At 39.2% G+C, this 22,633-nt stretch overlaps 1 protein-coding gene across 2 annotated transcripts in view; it reads left to right on the top strand.

Annotated features, from left to right (window-relative positions):
• Positions 1-22,633, top strand: part of elmo1 (engulfment and cell motility 1 (ced-12 homolog, C. elegans)) — a 101,049-nt gene that overhangs the window by 51,631 nt on the left and 26,785 nt on the right. For both annotated transcript variants that reach the window (XM_053334872.1, XM_053334871.1), the window contains exons 13-16: positions 853-981; positions 4,502-4,606; positions 5,890-5,998; positions 21,555-21,691. In XM_053334872.1, the coding sequence (XP_053190847.1) occupies positions 853-981; positions 4,502-4,606; positions 5,890-5,998; positions 21,555-21,691 (480 nt within the window). The remainder of the gene's footprint in view (positions 1-852; positions 982-4,501; positions 4,607-5,889; positions 5,999-21,554; positions 21,692-22,633) is intronic.

Here is a 22,633-nt window from a genome sequence, read left to right as displayed (position 1 = left end):
ACTCAGTTCCAATCCTGTTTGTTCCTGAAAATGTTAATCTTTAAAAGTGGGTCATGAATGTATACTTTCATTTTTAGAGAAGGATTAGTAATTTGCTGGAAACAGCTGGCCACTGTAGATTTTAGCAAACATTGCTCAAACAGCAGTAAACTGTGTATTTGTATGGGACTATTTTCAGCGGCATGAGGGATTGACTCACAATAAACCACAGCACCCATTTCCATCATAATGAAATAACACGTCACCCAGCGCAGTGATGTGGCTCAATATGTTTTTAGTTGTTCATGGACAACAATGGAGCTTTATGGCACAGAGAAATAGGAATAATGCTTGTTAATGGGATCAATTGTTGCATTTGGGCTTTTCATTGGATTTGTTGATAACAAAAATATAGAATATTACCAAAGTTATTTGTTAAGATAAGTGGTGCGCAAGACAGAATAATAACTATTCAGAGCATAGCCTGACCTACAATGCACACGCTACTTCAGACCCTCCAGGTGTACAAATTTAAAAAAAAATGTAAACAGGGAAAAAGAGAGGTACATGTCACAGAGGGATCCACTACCAGGACAGCAGAGCATGCTGGGGCTGCCAGAGGTAAACAGTCATTAATCTTTTATTCTGCAGCATGTAAGAAGTTTGGGCCTGACTCGGGCGGGTTCAAAAACCAGTTATTGTAGGTAATAAAAACAGTGGGAAGTGTAGCTGTTGGCCAAATTGCCTTGGGCACTGCAAGACCCCAGACAGCAGAGAGGAGGCAGGAGCATTCTTAAATTATAAAATGGTGAATGGAGGAATGGGCAGATGGATTTATGAACTGCACTTTAATATTCTTCTCTGCATGTGCAGGCTCAGAGGGACATCATCTTTGAGCTACGGAGAATTGCCTTTGACGTGGAGTGTGAGCCCAACAACAGCGGCAGCATCGAGAAACGCAAGTCCATGTACACCCGTGACTACAAGAAGCTCGGCTTCATTGTAAGTCTTTTTTTATCAGAATATCTCTTAAATCCTTTACTTCTCTGATGACATTCTCTGGCTCAAACTACTAACAGCACACACACACACACACCTCAAAACTGAGATCAGAAAAGAAAGCATGTGCCAGTGTCTCCACAAGGGACGGCTGTTAATTGGATATGATTGTCTTCCACTTCAAAATGTGCAGATTAGAGCATGTGTGTCTGTCTGGGCATGCCAGGAGAGATTGGTTGTGAAAGTGTGTTTTTCTTTGCTTTTAATCCTGTCTCTTTTCTACCTTATTATACTCTATTTCTTCTCTAGGCTTCTCTCACTCACATTCACCCTATTATATGTCTCTGTTTACTTCTAACGTATGTGTGTGTGTGACTTGTGTATGTAATAAGCAGTAGTCTAACTACAGTATAAGAACTGTGGCTTGTTGTAAGCTTGGAGCTGTTCCGTAGCTCTTCCCCTCCACACTCCCACTGCAGTTCTGTGTTCAGCTGTGCTCTGTAAAGATAAGGCCAGTTTGACTGCCTTGTTTCCATGAGCGTGGAAAACCCACCCCAAAATCTTTAGTCTGTTTTCCACACTAGACCGCATACACACAAACATACTGTATTCACATACAGTACACAGATCATAATTCTTGAGCTAGACCTGGTGAGATCAGTTGTTTGTGTTGTAATGGTTTCAGGTTTTTATACCTCTGCGTCAGTGACAGTCATAGCCGAAGGCATTGTGTTTTCGGGTTGTTTGTCCCATTCCTGTGAATGTGATATCTCAGGAATATCTTGGGGGATTTTCTTCAAATTTGGCACAAATGTCCACTTGAACTCAAGGATGAACTGATTAGATTTTGGTGGTTAAAGGTCAAATATTAGTCACATTTATTCTATTCTCTTATGAACACGATATTCCAGTAATGCCTCAAGGGATTTTCTTCAAATTTGGCACAAACATCCACTTTGATTGTTGCACATGTTGGAATATTTTTTCATGTGTCCAACTGAGGACATCTTTTTAAGCCTATAAGTCTGCTTTCTGCTGGAAAGAATGACAAAACTGATGAGCCAGATCTCATTGTCCTTTGTCATCTTCCATCTTCTTGCTTCCCTTCCTCCTCTTCCTGTCACTCTCCTCTTGAACATCCTGTCTCAACTTTTAAACCCATGTCTTCATAGCAATTTGTTTGCATGTGTATTCTGGATTTAATCATTATTCGACTGAATTTTCTGCAATTTTTGGGAGGAATTAAGTTTAAAAGACTATGACAACCCAGACACTATCTGTCTGTGTATCTCATACAATATTTATGTGGAATCTGGTAGTCTAGAGGCTAGAGAGGAAGGCTTATTATTTGCGAAACCTAAAGTAAAAATTATTCACATTCTTGGCAACCATTTTGCAAAGCACACAGTAAGTTTTTCGATTGACTTACTGCTGTTCCCTCCAGACAAGCACCATTTTTTCTTTCATTCCTCTACAGTTGTGACCAAAAGTTTTGAGACTGACACAAATTTAGTTTTTCACAAAGTTCGCTGCTTCAGTTTTTATGGTGGCAATTTGCATTAAATCTAGATTGTTATGATGAGTGATTAGATGAATTACAATTAATTAAGTCCTCCCTTGCCATGAAAATATACTTAATCACAAAAACCCCATTTCCACTGCATTTTAGCCCTGCCACAAAATGACCTGTTAACATCATTTCTCTGATCTTCTTATTAGCTCAGGAGAAAGTGTTAACTAAGACAAGGCAGCTGATGTCGCCCTGTCGTGCTGATTGAAGTAGAAGAGCAGACTGGTTGCTTTAAAAGGGGGGTGGTGCTTGAAATCATTGTCGTCTTCTGTTAACCATGGTTACGTCCAAGGAAACACGTGCAGGCATCATTGCTAGTAAGATTGCCACCTAAATAAACCATTTATCGGATCATCAAAAGAGGTTGAATTGGTGTGAAGAAGGCTTCAGGGTGCCCAAGAAAGTCCAGTAAGTGCCAGGACCATAAAGAGAATTCAGCTACGGGATCGGGCGGGGGGGGGGGGGGGGGGGGGGGTTACCACCAGTGCATACTGTAGGTTGCTGAGGAATGGCAGCAGGGAGGCATGAGTGCATCTGCACGTACACTGAGGTGAAGACTTTTGGAGGATGGCCTGGTGTCAAGAAGGGCAGCAAAGAAGCCACTTCTCTCTGAGAAAAACATCAAGGACAGACTGACATTCTGCAGGAGGTAGAGGGATTGGACTGCAGAGGACTGGGGTAAAGTTATTTTCTCTGATGAAGACTTCTGACTGTTTGGGACATCTGGAAAAATGCACTCCCATGAGTCCTGTGACATGCCAACAGTAAAGCATCCTGAGACCATTCATGTATGGGGTTGCTTCTCATCCAAGGGAGTGAAAACACTACCATGAATACAGAATGGTCTCATAACATCCTCCAAGAGCAACTTCTCCCAATGATCCAGGAGCAATTTGATGATGAGCAATGCTTTTGCCATGATGATGGAGCACCATGTCACAAGGCAAAAGTGATAACTAAGTGGTTTGGGGAACAAAACATTTAAATTTGGGTCCATGGCCAGGAAACTCCTCCGGATCTTGATCCCATCGAGAACCTTTGGTCAATCCTCAAAAAGCGGGTGGACAAACAAAAACCCCAAAATTGTGATTAACTCCAAGCACTGATTATGCAAGGATGGGTTGCCATCAGTCAGGATTTGGCCCAGATGCTGATATCCAGCATGCCAGGGTGAATTGCAGAAATATTGAAAAAGAAGGGTCAGCATTGTAAATATTGACTCTTTGCATAAACTTGATTTGTTAATAAAAGCATTTGAAACTTATGATATGCTTATAATTGTACTTCAATATACCATAGAAACATCTGACAAAAAGATTTAAAAACACTGAAGCAGCAAACCAAAATTTGTGTCAGTCTCAAAACCTTTGGCCAAGACTGTACATTTAGAAAAAGATCAACTATATAGTCCATCACAGTAAAGCTTAACGTATTCTTGTGCAATAATAAGAATTCAGTGATCCAAATCTGATGACAGTTTTGAGATTATCTGCCTCATTACCTAATAATAATAATCATTTTTTTCTCATAATTTTGATGATTGCTTATTTTGTTATGAGCACTTGTCATTTTAGTGTATTCTCTTGCTTGTGTCATATGTAGGTTTTTGTTAATCTGTCAAAACATGTTTGAGTAGCTTTTAAAAGCGCTCTATAAACAAAATTTGTAAATAATCTTAAATCAATTTAAGAAAAGGTAATGATGAGACATGATGCAAAAAACCTACAATACTGATTGTAATGTATTACTATTCTAAGATAATATTAACTACTACTGCAAGTTGATATTCAGATCCTAGTATCAACACAATGGTCAGTCTTATGCACAATGTGTGTGCTGGGGAAAATAATATGTTTAGTATATCTATATGGATGTAGTATATGGAGTATGGTTAAAAAAGAGATTTGGTAATCTATATTGAAGTATGTACCCTCTTCCTCTTCTGTCTCTCAGAACCATGTGAATCCAGCTGTGGATTTCACCCAGATACCTCCAGGCATGCTGGCTCTGGATAACATGTTGTACTTTGCCAGACACCACCAGGACGCCTACATCAGGGTAAAGACACACACACACACACACACACACACACACACACACACACACACACACACACACAGTGCCCAGTGATATCTATGGTGTTGTAAGTAAGTTAAGTAAGTTTCTCTTTCCCTCCAGCTCATTCGCTTGTTTGTAGATTCTGGCTCATTTCCAAATAATCTCTCAGCGAAAACTCCATTTCAAAAATGTGATCAGTCCAAACAATAGAAATGATTCCTTTTACTTTTATTCCCTGAGCAATATGATTTGATAATCCTGGTGAATAGATTAATATCACTGATACAGTTAGTGTAGTGATTGTCTAGAATAAATAGATTTTCACTGACTTTAGTGTCTTTTTGTTTGAGTTTCTATTTAGTAAATCAGATTAGTAAGAATCATTTTATGGCAGCTGTCCAGCACTGTACACATGCAGCAGTTTAACCACAACATCTCAATGTCTGTGTGTGTCTTCTGTCTTTATGTTAGTGTGAAACTCATGGTCTCTAGAAATGAAAGCGGAAAAAAAGATGCCTTTAGTAATGCCAACTCAGCCCTTATCAGTCGACAAGGAGGAGAAAACAGCCTCCAATTTCCCAAATTAAACTGTCACCTGCTGAAATGATTGGGACCTTGATGGCCTCATTTATGGCGTGCTGCCACCATCCACATAATTACAGTGAATTTTTAGCTATTGAGAATTCATTTATGCTTTTCGATTTCCAAACTGGTAGTTTAGAGGGTCAGATACGGTCAAATAATGACAATAGTTTGAAACGTAACAGCAACATTTATGAGTAAATGACCTTTAGTGTGACTTGTCAGATTGTCATTATTGGAATGTAATGAATATTATACAGCAAATAACCAAAAAGCACTTAGAGAATACATAATTCTGTCGAGGCTGCAGATTCATCCTTTCTGAATTTATTTATTTAATGTCAATTGATAAGATGATTTTAAACCTCCTATGTGGAGGATCTGAGAATTTTGGACTTTGTCAAAAAAGATATAGACAGTAATGCTCTCCACTACCACTTCCCCCCCAGTTTCAGCCAGGTGACAGTGTGAATAACCAGAATGAAAGACACATAATGCATGCATGCCAGAAATAATCACAGAAAATGTTAATGATCATGTTGCATCACCTTTGTATAGTCAAGATATCCTCTAATTTACAGGCTGGATCATCTGTTATTGTATTCAGAGAGTACATTTCGCTAAAATATGACATTTTTTAGCACTGAATAGATATGATCCTCATGTTTGTGTCTGGCTCATTTGAGTGTCTGTGTTTGTAGATTGTTCTTGAGAACAGCAGTCGAGAAGACAAGCACGAGTGTCCATTTGGCCGCAGCAGTATCGAACTGACCAAGATGCTCTGTGAGATTCTGAAAGTGGGCGAGCTTCGTAAGTCTGCATCAGCAACCAGACACACTCACACACCCTCCACAATGAGTATACTGTATAGATAACAGCTCTTCTTAATCTCACTTCACTTCTTTTGCTCACAGTATCTTCAAAATGAGAGTATAGGCAGTAGGAAAAAAATAGCCCAGGGAGCACTTTACCCACAGAGATGCTAATAGTTATATGTGCACAAAAATACAAACATCCAGACACACACGCACACTTACAAGTACACACATTTCCTCCCTGTTAAGATGAAAGCAGCCATTATCCTCAGTGATTGTGCTGCCGGGAGTTCATTATTTAGTGATGCACCTCGCCCCCAGTGAGCCCCTTTCAGTCTAATATATCGCCTCTGGGAGGCACACTGTGCGGAGAAAGAGATGCTGTGCCCACTTCCATTCCAAATTGATGTGCCCTTTTCATTTGTTAAACTTGTTTAAATAGGTGAGTTGGTCTCCTCTCCATTCCAGACTGACCCCTGCTGCTCTCTATAGGGAGGGAGACGGCATTCTTAGCTCAGGTTTAAACTGATGTGCCCTTTCATCTGGTCATGTGTTTTATGTTCTTTTTGTTTAGTTCTTTCAGAGGATTTAGACTTGACTCGTGCTTGCAAATTACAGCAAAGACATTAGAAATAATTTCATGAAAAAATAGTTTTCACTTCTGTATCTCTACCTACCTAAAAATGCTCTGTTGAACTTAATCCAAATCCAAATCTCATCTGTCCTTAACATTATTGATAAAAGTACTAGGCTAGGTTTCAGTACAAGATAAGGTGGTACAGCAGTACTTTTTTTAAAGCATTTCCAAGCATATTGTAATTTTCTTGGCCATTTTTTTTAATATGCTCTTATCTCTGCCAGACTCTGCTCTAATGCAAAATGTCTCCACCTTCCTCCCAGTCCTCATCAAATTTTGAGTACACAGTCTGCAAAGGCAAATGGATTTAGATATTTATTGTAACTGGAAAAATGCCATCCACACTGCTTTATTACACAAATGTACTAACCGGCAACAGTCCTCACCCAAAGAGGCAGGGTGTCATTTGAGGGTTTTAGTCCTGGTAAGGTGAAAGTGTGGTGACACAGGTCACGGCTCCAGCTGTGCAGTATGACTCTGCATTGCTGTGTGATCTGGTGTGCAGGGACAGAGGGCCATGCTCTTTGGCGAGAATGATCTCAGCTACCTTCACACATGGACACACATGCACTCAACCTCTAGTTTGTCTTTTTTTCCATTGACCTGGTTGCACCTTCTGTGTAAGTTTTGTATTTGTGTGTGCATGTACTTGTGCCTGTGATATGTTTCATGTGTCTCTGGGCTCTATTTTTATTCAGCATGTCTAATTAGTTTTGATCCAAATGTGCCCCACTGCTCGTGCCCCTTTGACCTTCGCTCTTAGAGGACTGAATTTGCTTTAATCTCTCTTCGGAATATAGCTTTGACCTCATTCATATCACAATGCAGATTAAGTGACCAGACTCATCTCATAACAGGGAAAAGACAACATCTTTATCTCTAACGCTTTTCAAAATTGTAGTTGAAGTATTGGGCAATAAGAACTAAATCCTTAGGATGAATGCCAGGCTATAATTATGAATAAGACAACATTTTTGAGAGACTTGCTTGTTTGAATAAATAGATCTGGGGCTAGTGTGATATTTCATACATTTATAATAACAGAACATACAACCAGACCTACAACTTTTGCCTGAACATGTTGGTTTCCATGATAAACTTAACATTTTTTAAGTTTTTTTGCAATAGCAAACAGAGTCTATCATTATTATTATTAGTAGTAGTAGTAGTATTGTTGTTATTGCTATTATGTTATGACACTAAAATGTACCCGCAAGACTGAATGCAGAAGTTGAATCACAGCAGTGACCTTGACTCATAGTTCTGGGCCTTTCTATTCCCAGTGGCTGTATAATGTCCTCTTTACTAAAGCTGTTAGCCATTAATATGTATGATGTGGTATAGTGTGGTTATGTGTATAAAATGAAGGGGACAAATAAGAATTGGTAAGGTGAAGGATATATCTGTCTGCTATCTGCTGCCATAATAACAGCAGGTGCACCTGATTAAGACATGATAAAGACCCGTATGGGCAAATAGGTCATATATATACAAAGGGAATACAATAATACAAATTACATGCAGGAATTCACTGGGGACAGCAGACGAAAGAAAACATCTTGATATATTTATATTTATTGCGTCCCAAATCCTCATGCTCCCATCCATCTTTGTCACAACTCCAGTAAATATTTGCACAGACTCACAGAGCATTAAATGTGTCTTATCCTTATGGGAGAAAGCCACTATGTCCCAGACTAGTTATAAACTGCACTGCATCTTCTCTGGTAGAGAGCTAAGTGTATTTTCATACACACCCCATTAGCCCTCTGTATATTAACACGCACTAATGAATGTATGAGTAGGATGAATGTATCATGGGCCAGGCAGGTGTTGTAGAACCTTTTGTGAGTAATGACCAGTCATTAGAAAGATTGTGTGTGTGTGTGTGTGTGTGTGTGTGTGTGTGTGTGGTGTGTGGTGTGTGGTGTGTGGGTGTGTGTGGTGGAGCATGAGTGTGCATTTTCCCAGAGGGAAGTGCAGAGAGAAATTAGTCTCTGCTCCTCACTGACTGCCATCATGTGGTTGACCTTTCGACAGAGAAACAGTGAAATACCTGCCACTAATCAGGATGTTGGAGGGTGTATTTGTATCTCCATAATGTTTTATCAGTTATGATGGTGTGGCTTAACATCAGCTTTGTCATTGTGAACACATTAGCATGCTGGTGTTAGCATTTAGCTCAAACCACCATGCCTAAGTACAACCTCAAGCATGGCTGCATAGACTCTTCTTGTTTATCCATCACTGAAGAACACAGTGATATTTCTATTTAGTAGCCCTACCCTCTAAATGATAGCAGTTGTAAAAAATTAAAAAAAAACATGATGCCGAGCAGCTGGTGGATGCCCAAAACTTAAAGCAAACCAGAACACATGCACAGTGTAATTCTGCATTAAAGAGTTGTCTTTGAAAAACTGTTTCTCTAAAAGCAGTCCAAACCCCTGGTGAAGGAAAAATAAGACTTCATTTCAGATTTTTAAAATGTTCCCCTTTCTGCTTCACATCCCTTTGCGGATAAAGGCTGAATAAAGAAACAGCGGATTAATGGTGATGGCTGTGATGTCTTAATGGCTCATTTGCTCTCTCTGTCTCTGTGAAATGCCACTGTGGCTCTGGTAGGGGCCAGACACTTCTTGTTGTCTCATGAGGATGAAGAGGGATTCTGGATTTTCTGGGGTTGTTGAAGTGGTTTTTCTTCCCTGTTTGCCTCTTCAAGCTCCTTTTAGCTTCATTTTTCTCACTCTTCATTCTTTGTGTCAGCTTTCTCTTGTTCCTCTCTGTGGGTCTGTCCCTCTCAGACTTGCAATCCTTTCCCATGCTTTCATGCTGTGTCTCTCTCTTTTTCCATCCCAAGAATTCGAAGAAAATGACACCAATACACACGCTAGTAGTAACTTGCATTTTCACAAATAACTATGAAGCTGTTTATGAGTCTGCTTCAATCCTTTTTCAGGTCAACAGATGAAATGTGGAATACAGTTAGTTTAATTCTATTTTAACATTCTGATTTTGACATTTTCCCTTTTGGCTGTTGACATATTTCTATGCTGATTTGGTCTGGAGAAAGAGGTAAGGGAGCTTGTTAGTTGAATCAGTCATCAGTGCTGCTAGACTCTACATAATTCATAACACTATCCAGGTGTCACTCTGGTCCTGTCTTTCAGCTTCCCTCCTCTCTTTCACCTTCTTCCATTAACTCATACCCTCTCTCTCTCTCACTCCCGTATTTGTTGTTGCCCTGCTTCAGATCCTGAAAGATTAATTGTCCCACCGTGTTCCTGCAGGAACACAAGGCTTAATGGAATCTGTGTATATGAGGCGCCAAGCCATGACTTTCTCGACTATGCTGTTTAAGCTGGCCCATGGAATATTTATGACATTATTTAGAAAGGGCCGGGCGTGGTGAGTAATGGCCCTGCTTGGTGATTCACAGTGTGGCATCTCATTGCTAAGATTGAGAGCTGGGTGGCGAGTCATGGCAGGTCTGGGCATGGATGCACACGTGAAACTCAAAAAAAGGGACTAGACACATGCATGTACACACACACACACACACACACACACACACAGGCAGGTCTTGGCAGGCTCTATGTCCCTATATTTGTAACTGTGATTTCCATCAGCCAAAGTCAGAACAAAGGTTCAGCACCAAGGACAGCTCCAGTGTATAACTCATGAGCATAGTGTAATATCACAATTCATCATGTGGAATATTTGTATAGATTTTTCTATTTTGGTGTATTTGTTTTCATGTCTATATGTTATTTCTCCTCACAGCATTAAGGTTTATATCTTCCTTTGTGGTGGGTTAAGAACACTGCTTCTGAATATTATAGCTGAAAATTTAAAAATAATTTCCTTAATGTCAACAAATCTCATGCAAAGACCAAAACCATAAATGTGCTGGTCCCTTATTTCTATACTTTCCAACTGTCAGTCTCAAGCCCCTTCATTTACAAACAGATTACAAATAGAGTATATATAGCACAACTGAGTACACCCCTGGTCAATATCACTAAAATGTTAAGTTACTACTAATACTTCCCATTTAACACCACTGCATCTGTTTTTAGACAATACCCAAGAAGAATTAAACAGAATATTTGAATAATTAAACTATGATGAAAAGTCCATATTTTAGAAGGGACTACAACAAAAGTCGGTACACTGTTCATTAATGAGACCCCATTATTTCATTCTTTAATATTTGGTATGCCTGCCTTTATTTCTGATGACAGATTGGATCCTGCTGGGCAGAGTTGATACTAGTATTGCCAAATCTGAGGAGAGATGTTCTGTCTTTCTTCACAGATGCTCTTTGCTGGAGGGGTTTTGTTGCTCTATCTTCTTTCTTTTGGATTCAGGTCAGGGGACATACTTAGCCAGGATATAGTTTTCACTTTTGTTTGTTTTTTTTTTAAACTAGTTGATTTTTGCAGTGCGTTGTGGATCATGGTTATTTTGGAAACTTCCTCTCCTGCCAACCATCTTGACACTGGTAGTCATCTTTTCATTTAGTATTTGGGTACTGTATACCATGTTGCATTAATAATGTTCTCTATAAATGTCATCTCTCCTACACCTTTTGCTCTCATGCAGCCCCATACCAGTACACCTCTGTGTTTCACGGTTGGCACTATGCAATCACTGTGGTAGTCCTGGCCAGGTCCACGCCACGCTGGACTCCATCTGATCCAAACTCATTTATTTTGGTTTTATCTGACCAAAGAATGTGCCGCCAATATTCATCAGGCTTCTTTTCATGTTCTTTGGCAATGTCTAATCTTATAGTTTTGTGCCATTTTGTGAGCAATGTTTTTTTTTTTTTTGGATGTGAAAGATTTTAGCAAACATTATTTAAACAGGAGTAAATTGTGCATTTGTTGGGTACTATTTTAAATAGCATGTTAATGCATATTTGATGTGCGAGTGAGTATTTACAGCAGCAGAATATATATGTGTGTATATGGGATTGAATCACATGCTGATGGTAATGAAGGAACATGTCCTCCAGTGCAATGTGTCTCATTAATGTGTTTTTAATAGTTCAGAAAAACAATAGAGGTCTGTTGACAGAGAAGCAAACATCATCAGCCTTCAGCTAAACAGATAATACTAGTGTGTTAATTCAATGTTGGTTTGTTTTTTAATGGGATTTTGCTTTCTTAGTAACACTGAAAGGAACCGTGTGTGTGTGTGTGTGTGTGTGTGTGTAAGTGTGTGTGTAAGTGTGTGCCTGGGTGGTTTCAGTACAGTATGTTCAAACTCAGCAGGTGAGTAAGAGACATCCAAACACTCATTAACTGGACAACTCCCACTGTAATGACATTCCTGAGTTGCCCACTGTGCCTCTCCCCCTTTTGGTGATTTGGTGAATTTAGCATATTTTTGGTTAAAATATGACTGTGTGGATGATTCTTAAATTCTACTGATGGACAGCAGAGAGGTAGATTATGCTGCAGAAGTGGGTTAAGAAGATTTCTGTAGACATTTTGATAGTTAGTTATGCCATGAAGATTTGAAATCAACATGAATTCAAGCACATGCATCTGTAGTTCTGAATAAAACCTAAACACTTCCCATCCACCTCTGAAGGCTACAGGGGTGGAGTTTAACTCTGAGTGTATCACTTTAACAGGATTAATTACATTTCTGACCCACTGAGAGACATTTTTTCTCTCATGCTGACGAGCCATTACATTACCCAGTAATTAATATGATATATTAGCAGTTGCATAAGGACAATATATGAACAAGAATGGGAGGTTGCTTAGTAAATCTCAAGGTTAATTTTCCATATTTGTTTTTAACTTACTGGTAGTTGTCAAAGCACTGTACGGAACATGGAGGTCAGTAGGGATGCTGAATTATGTTGCATGAATATTATCTTGCATGATGTGTTCGTACTCTGTCTCATTTATCATTTCTGAGCCATTGCTTCCACTACCGAAATATTGCAGTGGGGTGAAAATTAATGTCCAAGATCAAATATTAGTATGCTAACGTTATTGTTACCTGAACATTAGCTTAGAAACTGATCCCATTTGAAATCACTCAATAAGTCTTAAGGATTTAGCTGCTAATCCCTCCCATAAATCTCCTCCACGAATCACGAGCGAAGTGGATGATGGCAAGGATAAGAAAGGCCAAGTGTAGAATTCCAAGTATCCCTCAATTTGTGACACAAGGATCTGTTTGGTAGTCAGCAACCACTTTACACAGTTGTCAATTGCAGCTTTGTGTGTAAGAGGTGGTGCGTTCTTCAGGGTTTTCCACTTCATGGCCTCAGGCATACACCAGTGAAAGGTTTTTAAATTGGAGTGCACAAATAACAACAAACTTGACAGATGGGTACTTGAGAATCTCAAGTTTTGATCATCCGTGGAGTTTTTCAGACACTTCTGTCCCTCGTCTGCTCTCAGCAACCCTTGGTGGACTAAAGTGCTGTGGTGGATGAAACACAACCCACCTCATGACAGTGCTGCCGGTCTCATTTTACTTGCGTGTTTTCGTACTTGCAGCTCCGTTGATGTAATCTAACAGCCTGTCACCAACACTTACCCCCTTAAACTTTTTATTTGTTTCACTTTTTTTTTTTTCTTCTTTTTTTTTTTGTATGAGAAACTATACACCATGCTCCCAATGAACTGAAACTGTTTTCCCAAAAGGCCCCTTACTAGCAGAGCTTGTCAAGGGTGAAATCAGACAAAACAAATGTAGTTAGGTTCAGCTCACCCTCTCATTAAATGTATACACACACACACACACACACACACACACACACTCAAAACACTGCAGTACATTAAAGTCCTTGCTGAGGTCTTGTAAAATGAAACCGTAGTTTTTTAGAAGTAAAATTATAATTTGATCTGATCTAAAATGATTTGATTTGATCTAAAATGAACTTTTCTGACACATTAACACCATAATGTAACAAAAAACAACAGATACAGAGCAGAACACCTGAACACACAAAAAGAGCTCATGAAAATAACGGATAAACCAATGAAAATAAAGAATAGTAAAAATTAATTATATAAAATGTAGATAACAACTGTTAGACAACATACAGTATATTCACAGTAAAGGTAGCAGGAATATTTGCTTCAAATTACTTTTCTTTCTTTACAGAAATTACAGAATGAGACTAAATGTCATAGAAATCCAATTGAACTATTCAGTCAAATCAAGCTTTAACATGTCAATGGTGAAGAACAGTCTTTGAAGTGTTAATAAGAATGGCCAGTGCACTTGTTTCCAGAGTGGAGGGACTAAACTGCATTCCTACGTTAAATGAAGGAAAGTGCCTCCTTCAGTTTTATACTCCCAGAAGTAATTATCATGCAATTAGCTAGTCCAGTTTTTACAAGTTTAACTGCTTTATAATACCAGTGTATAATTAATTTGACCCCCAGCATCAGTTTTGGAAGTATAATTTATTTTTTCATGTTCATACTGTGTGTGTGTGTTTGTGCGCAAATATGTGAATGTAAGCTGGTTAAAATGTTCTCCAGTCTGTTTCTCCATTTGCAAAAACTTGGAGTGTATGTTTGTATAAGCAGGAGTTACACTGTCTGATATGAGATATTAAGTATTAGACCAAAGGTACATTATTATAGCACGAGTTGTAGCCGCCATATCTGTATGTATTAAGATATGAAAGACTTATTTTTAATAAATGCAACCCAGCGCTGCACGGATGTGATGGAAACGTTTCAGCTGGATGCACAAGCCTTATTGTATTTGAGAAAATATGAACGTTCTGTGAAAGCAGATGTACTGTTAAATTTGTTGGAATATGTGTGCTAGTCCGGAGGTCTGATGGATTCTCTTCTTTCCCCCCCTCAGTCTCATTTTCCCTCTCTCCATCTGCTGCTCTGCTATCCCTCGCTCACTGTCTGTCCTCTAATGCGTCTTGACCATTGTTGGGGACTCTGCATGCTAAACTGGTTCAGTTATGTAATTAGAAACCACAGTGGCAATAAGGCTTTGACTTTCCCTGTTTTCATCCTTATCTAGCTGAGGTTCTCGCTGTGCTTCTCTTTCCTCCCTGAAATGAAATACTTGATGTTTGCAAACGCGTATATTAAAAAGCAAATTCAATACTGTAGACAAATAATTTTGCATGCCATTCTTGCTGTGCCTATTTTTTCATCATGCATTTCAGAGCAGAGATTTCAACCAGTGACCTCATTCTACTGGCATCTTTATTTAATGATCATTAGTGGTAGGATTTGTGGTAGGGAAACTCAGACTGGAAGAGCAAGTACAACCCCACTGATGGTGTGTCCCAAACATTATAAAAAACGATTAATTCACCGATTGCTTGATTAAAAAAAACACACAAGAAATAGATTTCCAAAATATGGAGACATTATATTTCAGAGTAACATATTTTGGCAAGTATAATCTAGTTTAAACAGCTAGCTAGTTCTTAATTAGCTTGCAAGATCATTTTCCCTGCAAATTGTACAAATTGTGCATAGAAAAAAGTCTGATCATGTAAGTGTATGTAATCTTGCAGTTGGAACCCAATTTGAAAGCATTTATATTCATATATGATTATTTTTCCCAGTTTGAGTAACCCATGTCAATGAAAATGGCAGTAAATTGATAAATGACATAACTACAAGCTTTTTGTTACCTGGAATGAGCCTAATATTGATTTCAGCTGCCTGTACATGATGCTGTGGTGTTGCTTGCTCTAGCAAGAGAAGTACACAGTCAGCCTGCTAAGTCATCCACACAGCCGTGCATCTCTGTGTACCTGCAGCCTCGGCATCCTGCACACACACACACACACACACACACACACACACACACACACACACACAGTGACTGGACTGGAAAGATGGTGCTGACACTGCTTGCTGGACACACGCACATATACATGCACACACACGCACACACCCACTCCCCTTGTCACAGTTGGACATCAGGGCATGCTGGTATTGTAATTAGAGTGAGGATGGCACTTTTCACTGTGTATTCATCATGTGGCGTAGCTGCAAGGTGACTCTGAGGGTTGTTTCGCTTACTTTGTGCACACACACGGACACAAATGCACACAAACAAATACACACTGGACCTTGACAGATGTCAGGGTGGCATTCAGCCCACTCATTCCTGTCACACACACACACACGGCTGCCAAACACACACACACACTTTTAGCACACATGCTTAGTCACCTCACTCCTGTCCAGGACTCAGCTGTGTGATGGCCAGTTGAGTAATTACTGTAGCTCTTAGTTGACGTCACAGAGACCTCTGAGCTTTCACGTTGAGCAGACGCTGATAAGAGCAAGACGGGCGACAGCTGTCTCACACTCCGTTGCGCTTCCATACACATACATACACAAGAACAGTCAGTGTGATGACCCCAACCTCAGCCCAACCACACACATCCCAGGAGATGAATGGATGGAGAGAAAATGAGAGGAGAGGAGAACTCTCTGTGACCTTTGAGCAGTCGTGCTTTCATGATGATATTGCGTGATGTTGTGGAACGTTTCTGTTGTCATGTTGACAAGAAATTCTGTAAATATTCCCATTTCTGTGCAGTTATATTTAGTTTAACCTATAGCTAAATTGAAACTTGTTATTGTTAGCTAATTTGCATTGAACACTTTTCTTGATCCTTGACCTAATAAAATGAATTCTGGACACATTGTTTGCTCCCAAGGACCCTACCAGGAGATAACTGTGTGAGAGGGGCCTAGTACCAAAATGATTAGTGGATTGATTAGTCAAGCAAATTAACAGCAATTTTAAAACAGAAAGACCAAATATTCACTGGTGGTGTGTGAAGATTTGTGGCTTTTTCTGTGCTAAAACAAGCAATTTGATGCTGTTGCTTTGTAATTAGGGAATTTGTGATTCATATTTTTCACAATATTTTAATATTTTAAAGATTACAAATTCATCAAAACATTAATACTGATACGAGGGAAGGGATAGCTAGTTTCGTTAACTGGGATGTGGCTCCTGTGGAAGATCCCTATAGAGTTAGCTGGAATAGCTAATCTAGAAGGCTAATTTCCATCTTAACTATTGTTAGGACTCAGAGAAGTGTTTTAATTAATAATTTGGGTCATATTTAAATTAATTGGGGAAGGCTTTAGGAAACTTGTGCAGCTTGCTCTAATATGTTGTTTTGTCAGATTTTCATGTATTCCAAATCTCTACAGTTGAAGTGACATTGTCAAAGTTAACATGACCCATTATCAGAATATCCACAAATATGAGATATAGACAAAATTTTCCTTTTACAGAAAATGAAAATAATCATTAGTCCCCCGTTCATACAAGCACAATTTGGACAAAAAAAATGGCAAAGAATCAAATATAGCATGTAACATGTTAAATAGAATGTGATTTTGGACACTACCACTGTTAAACTACAGTACTGTATAAGACCCTACAGGAATATTCACTATGTTGGAGTGTCCTTGCCAAGGACATGGCTGCAGTTGTGCAGCAGGTTTAGCATTCTGACTGAATAGAGGAGCCAAAAATAAACAACTGTTGCACGTATCTATTTATATGGCATATTGTCATAAAGTGTTGTACTTTCACTGTAGAACCCTGACTACATCTGTTGATCTATGTGGGCATATGGTCCAGCATAACCTAAACTGGTCATCACGGTGTCCTTTTACCTACTTTATGGGAAGAACAGGCACCAAACATCTGGCTGTGCAGATGGACGTATAGGACAAAGAAAATTCTTCACAGCCCGTTTTCCATCCATCCAAATTGTCTGCTGGGGACCCATATGCTTTGTCAAAAAGAGTCATAAAAAGTGACTTAAATTGAGAGACTTCATATCTACCCTGCTGTTTCGTGGCGTGTCATTTCACTACAAGCAGATCTGTGTGTGTGTGTGTGTGTGTGTGTGTGTGTGTGTGTGTGTGTGTGTGTGTGTGTGTGTGTGTGTGTGTGTGTGTGTGTGTGTGTGTGTGTGTGTGTGTGTGTGTGTGTGTGTGTGTGTGTGTGTGTGTGTGTGTGTGTGTGTGTGTGTGTGTGTGTGTGTGTGTGTGTGTGTGTGTGTGTGTGTGTCTCCATGGCTGTGTGACTCATCCATCAGAAAGTGTCAGACTCCTCAGGCACTTGATGTGTCCAGTCGTCCACCTCATCTCCCAACCATGTTAGCCTGCTGTGGAAGAGAGGGTTGTTTCTCAGCGATGGGAAGCCAGAGAGCTTTTACATAACTCGTTTCAACCAATTAAGAGCATAGTTCAGTGCTGAGAAGTGTTTAGCCTGAGATTTTTTTGCTGTTTGTCAGGGCATGATGTAGTGTTCTACTGTACATCCATTCATTTTCACACAGGAAATAGAGATTGGGTACAATAAATAGTGCTCTATATACTGTAGTAAGCAGATGATGATTTACAGCACGTTCAGTATTTTTTATTAGGTGTATTAATTGCTCAGTATCAGCACTTTGTCTCCTTATAACATTTTTAGTAAGTAGTCATACCCATCCTATGTCCTTTACATGAAGACCATAATTACAGATTGTAATGTTGAGAGAAGTATTTTGTAATGGTTTCCTGTTGGTGGTTACAAATACACACATGTACAGTAGCCACGTTCAGCCTCAGATTAAGATTATATACAGCCTAATGTTTGATAATGGTAGTATTTCATTGTATAGTGGATATAGCCTATTTCATCATTGTAGCTCCAGTGTCAGTCAGAATAATGCTGAAGTATAGCTTTGGTATTTTTTTAAAGGCTGATTTAAGTCCAGTAAAGCTTAGAGAAACAGTTACCTAATCACAGTAACATGACTTTGCACTCACACAGTGCCATCTCTGTTCAGGCAGAAAATTTTAAGTGCATTTGTGCAGTGGTGAGAATGATTCAGTCATGACATTTCAGCTCGCTGGAAAGCAGCTGCTCTGCTGGAAAAGGAAATACAAAAATGGTCTATTTGGATTAGTCATTGAACAGAACAGTATGCTCACAGTCTTTGTAATTCGTAAAGGCTCAATGAAATCGTGTGCTGTCTGCAAGTAGTAAAATTGCATTATTTTGTATCTCAGTGCTTTGAATTTGTTTGGAACAGTGATTCAGGTTCACGTTCAGGCTTGCACTGTAGCTTCAACTGGAGAGTGTTTACATCCACATCCAATGAACCATGTAAAAGGTGTTCTCCTTTTTATACACACAACTCTCAAGTTCCTACACTGTAAATTCAACAAATATGAATATGAACGCCCTCAAAAGATTGAGTGAGATTGAGATTGAGTTTTGACCTTTTGTTTTCATTTAAAATCTAGTATGCTGTAGTGGAGTCAAAACAACAGAAAACAACCTACTAATGCTAATAATATTTTACCATAGATGTAATGTAGGTTTTACACTATACTAATGTTTCTTCATCTCTGAAGTCAGAGCAGCTGCACCCAGATTTCCTCCTCTTCAATTATTTCCTCAGCGTGGGTGAATTATGTTTGTTTGATGAAATATTCAGTGATCCGTCCTCTGTAACCATTTGGGTAAATTATTCTAGTTTGCAATAAGACTATGCAGAATACTGTTTTTAGCATCAACACACTCCTGCCGTGCGTGCTGCTTCAGGTCCTGCTGAGCCCTGCAGGAGGTAATAAAACTGTTTGCAACTCAGCATGCTTTGCAAAACCGCAGGATGGAGAAATTTCTGCAGAGCCACATGAGACTGCTCACTGTCTGTATCTCCCAAATAAGCCTTGACATGTAATTCTCCCCCTCACCTTGCTACCTCAGAGCTCTGTTGGTCCTACCAATAAACAGCTGATTTAGCTCAGAGGTCACTCCAAACTTTAACACTCTAGTCAGACAAAAACAGGTATTTCACTGAGGAAGTTTTTTAGGGTTTTTTTGCCCCTCCTGTCTTTTTCCTTAATGCGTTTTTTCTTTGTCTCTGAAGGTAACACACTGTTAACTAATGTCAGTGTTATGTATAAGGGTGTAGGGGTGGGGGGGGCTCAATAATATAGTCTCTATCAGAATCACATACCTTCATTGCAAAAAATATTTATTTAATCCAATTCTTTCTGCAGAACAGAAAATCCTTGCTGCCTGTGTTTTCTTCTTTTTTTCCCACTGAAAATCAGCGTACTTCTCGGGTGTATTTTCGTGACAAATTGTTGTTTGGACTTGTTGGGGATTCCTTCTGGTGAGATATCTTGTAATGTGTCAGATCAGTCATGTAGTGTGCAAACCACTAAAGACTCCTGATTACAAGACAGAAAGTTCTGGAGTGTCAAAAGTATATTGATCAGAGGACTTTGAAAGTCGTGCAGTGTGTCCATGCCATAAGCTGCCAGTCAGCATCTGTTTTGGCTCACCTCCATTAGTTTCCTGATTGACTACCGGCACCGGTCACACATCCCCTCTGGATCTCTCCACCTCGCCCTCCCTTAATCTCCCATCCATCGCTCCAAATCAGGGCTCAGGTCGCTGTGCCCATGGCCTGCAGGCATCACTCATTATACTGTGAAGTTTCAATTGCTGCCTGACCCCTTCCATCCAATTTCATGGCTGCTCATGGTGGGCCAGTGTCCCCGCTGCTCTGCTCTGAAACTCTTTAAATGAACCAACCTTTAGCTCAAGGCCGCCACTCATCTCAGCAAGACGAGAGGGAGACGAATTTAGTTCAAATGAATGTCAAGCCTTGTTATTGTACCTCTTGGTTAATGTGGTTTGGGCACTCAAGACCTCTGGCTTTTCCCTCTTCTCTCTCTTTCGTATTTCAAACACACTCACACACAAATGGTGTTTATAGAAACGCTTCACTACACCGCTAATAGACAAAATAAACCACCTCTGGCTTTAGAAAATGAAAAATCTCAACTTAATCCAGTTGCAACTATGCTTGCTGGTCACAATTTGTCTCCAAATAATATTTTGTGTTTGAAGTTGATGAGGAGCTAAATTTTCAATAACAGAGTCTTACTTCATCCGGGTGCTGTATCTCATTCTCAGTGGCTGTTTTTATGAAATGACCTTTAAATACATCAACTTCCCGCCATGTTTATAATGTGGAATCAGAGAATCCCTCCCAGGCCAGTTAGATTATCTCTCATGAATAGTCTGTCATATTTCATATTACTCTGTCCTCCTTATTTTCTGGGTAAGGAGGTGTTATTGTGAACTTGGACCTTCAGCAGTCTGATTATTTTTGTAGCTGAAGAGAATAATCATGTATGATTATCAAACACATGAATGTAATACAGCAGCTTTCAGAAGCAGCTATTTGAAGATTTTATCTCTAACATTTTCTAGTTAAGTAATGTTTACTTTCTGTAACTGTGTGTGGGATGATGCCTGTTCCTATTTAGTCAGGTGTTCAGGTCTAGGCTTCAGGCTCAATTACATATTTTAAAATTGAAAGCCACCATATGGCACGAGGCCCTCAGTGGTGGATGTAAATGGACTTTTCCTGGTCGACTGGCTGTTATCAGTTTGTTTGTGTGTGTTTTGTGTGTACATTTGCAGTGAATAAGTGTTCCCCGGTAAGATTAAGCTCTGATAGAGGGTCTGCAGTGGTAAAATCATGTAATTATACAGTAAATGCATACAGAGAAGAAATAATAGATAATGGTCAGCTGAGTCACTGATACATGTGTTAAAGATGGAGTCCTCTGAATTTTTTGTCATTAGATTGATAGAAATAGCTTCTATCCATCACAGGAGTGTCTATCAGTCATTAGAATTTGTTCTTAGTTGACAGTTACCATTTTGGACCAGTTATAATTGTAAGTGACTACTTTTTTGCATCCATTCAGTGCAAAGTAATTTGTCAATTTATGTGCCACCATAAAAATGAATAGCTGTCACTTGCTAACAGGATTCATTAATGGGTAGCAGCTTTCATTTAAAGTGCCGTGGTAATGAAAGTCTGTCTGTCTTGCGTCCACAGCCAGTGAAAACTGCCACGACTTCCACCCCATGTTCTTCACCCACGACCGTTCCTTCGAGGAGTTCTTCTGCATCTGCATCCAGCTGCTCAACAAGACCTGGAAGGAGATGAGAGCTACAAGTGAAGACTTCAACAAGGTATGTAATGCGTGTTTTTGACAGTGTGGATGACTAAGATGAATAAACAGCATCATATGTCCTGTTCATGTTACATAGTAATTATAACTGGATTGTGAGTATGTAGTGCTTTCACACCGGAAAAGCCACAAATGTAAATCCACTTTATGCCAGTGTGCATAATACATTTGCTGGATTTTCGAGTGTGGTGTCACTGGACTAAAATAAATTGTGGACATGGCTCCAGGAACAAAGTTTCCAAATTTAAAATTGGCAGTGGCTGCCAGTCAGTCTTTGACTAATAAAACAGAAGTTGTTTTTTTTAAATAACACACAGAAAGATGAGAGATGGTATGATTTCACACAATAAATCTCTTCTACAATGCAGTATGAAACATCTTCAGTTTAAAAAAAAAAAACTTTTATTTTTGATTGCAAATAACATTGATGACACTGCGAACAATGTAATGTTAGCTGTTTAAGGGGAATTTTGTTTTAATGTCTGTTGTGGACACTAGCAGGAAGCAATACAGACACATACATCAATCTCAACTACAGTTGTGATAATTATTTGAGATAAGGCCGATTTGGTGTCCGATACCAATTTAATAAATATCAATTCAGAAAATGTCTATCTATGTATTTGTTTTTTACGTTTTGTTTCACAAAGTTAGGAAAGCAATGTTTAAATCAAGCCTGATTTTGCCTTATACATAAAGAATGATCCCATCTCTATCAGATCAATACTTTTCATCAGTTTAAAACCAGACCTAGGTATTGGACTGAAAAAGTCAGATTGTTGCATCCCTAATAATTACATCTTAAAAATAACTAATCTGTTAACTATTATCATTACACTGCCAAATATCAAGCCTTATTAAGGTGCATGGACATGGAAATGTTTTTTCTCCTGTGTGCACATACTTAGGCATTCCCTTTTTAAGGTTGTAAATTGAGGGAACT

The sequence above is a fragment of the Scomber japonicus genome, chromosome 15, assembly GCF_027409825.1.
Source record: "Scomber japonicus isolate fScoJap1 chromosome 15, fScoJap1.pri, whole genome shotgun sequence".
Lineage (NCBI taxonomy): Eukaryota > Metazoa > Chordata > Actinopteri > Scombriformes > Scombridae > Scomber > Scomber japonicus.
Note: the sequence above shows the minus strand (reverse complement) of the source record. Positions and strands in the feature narration are given on the sequence as shown.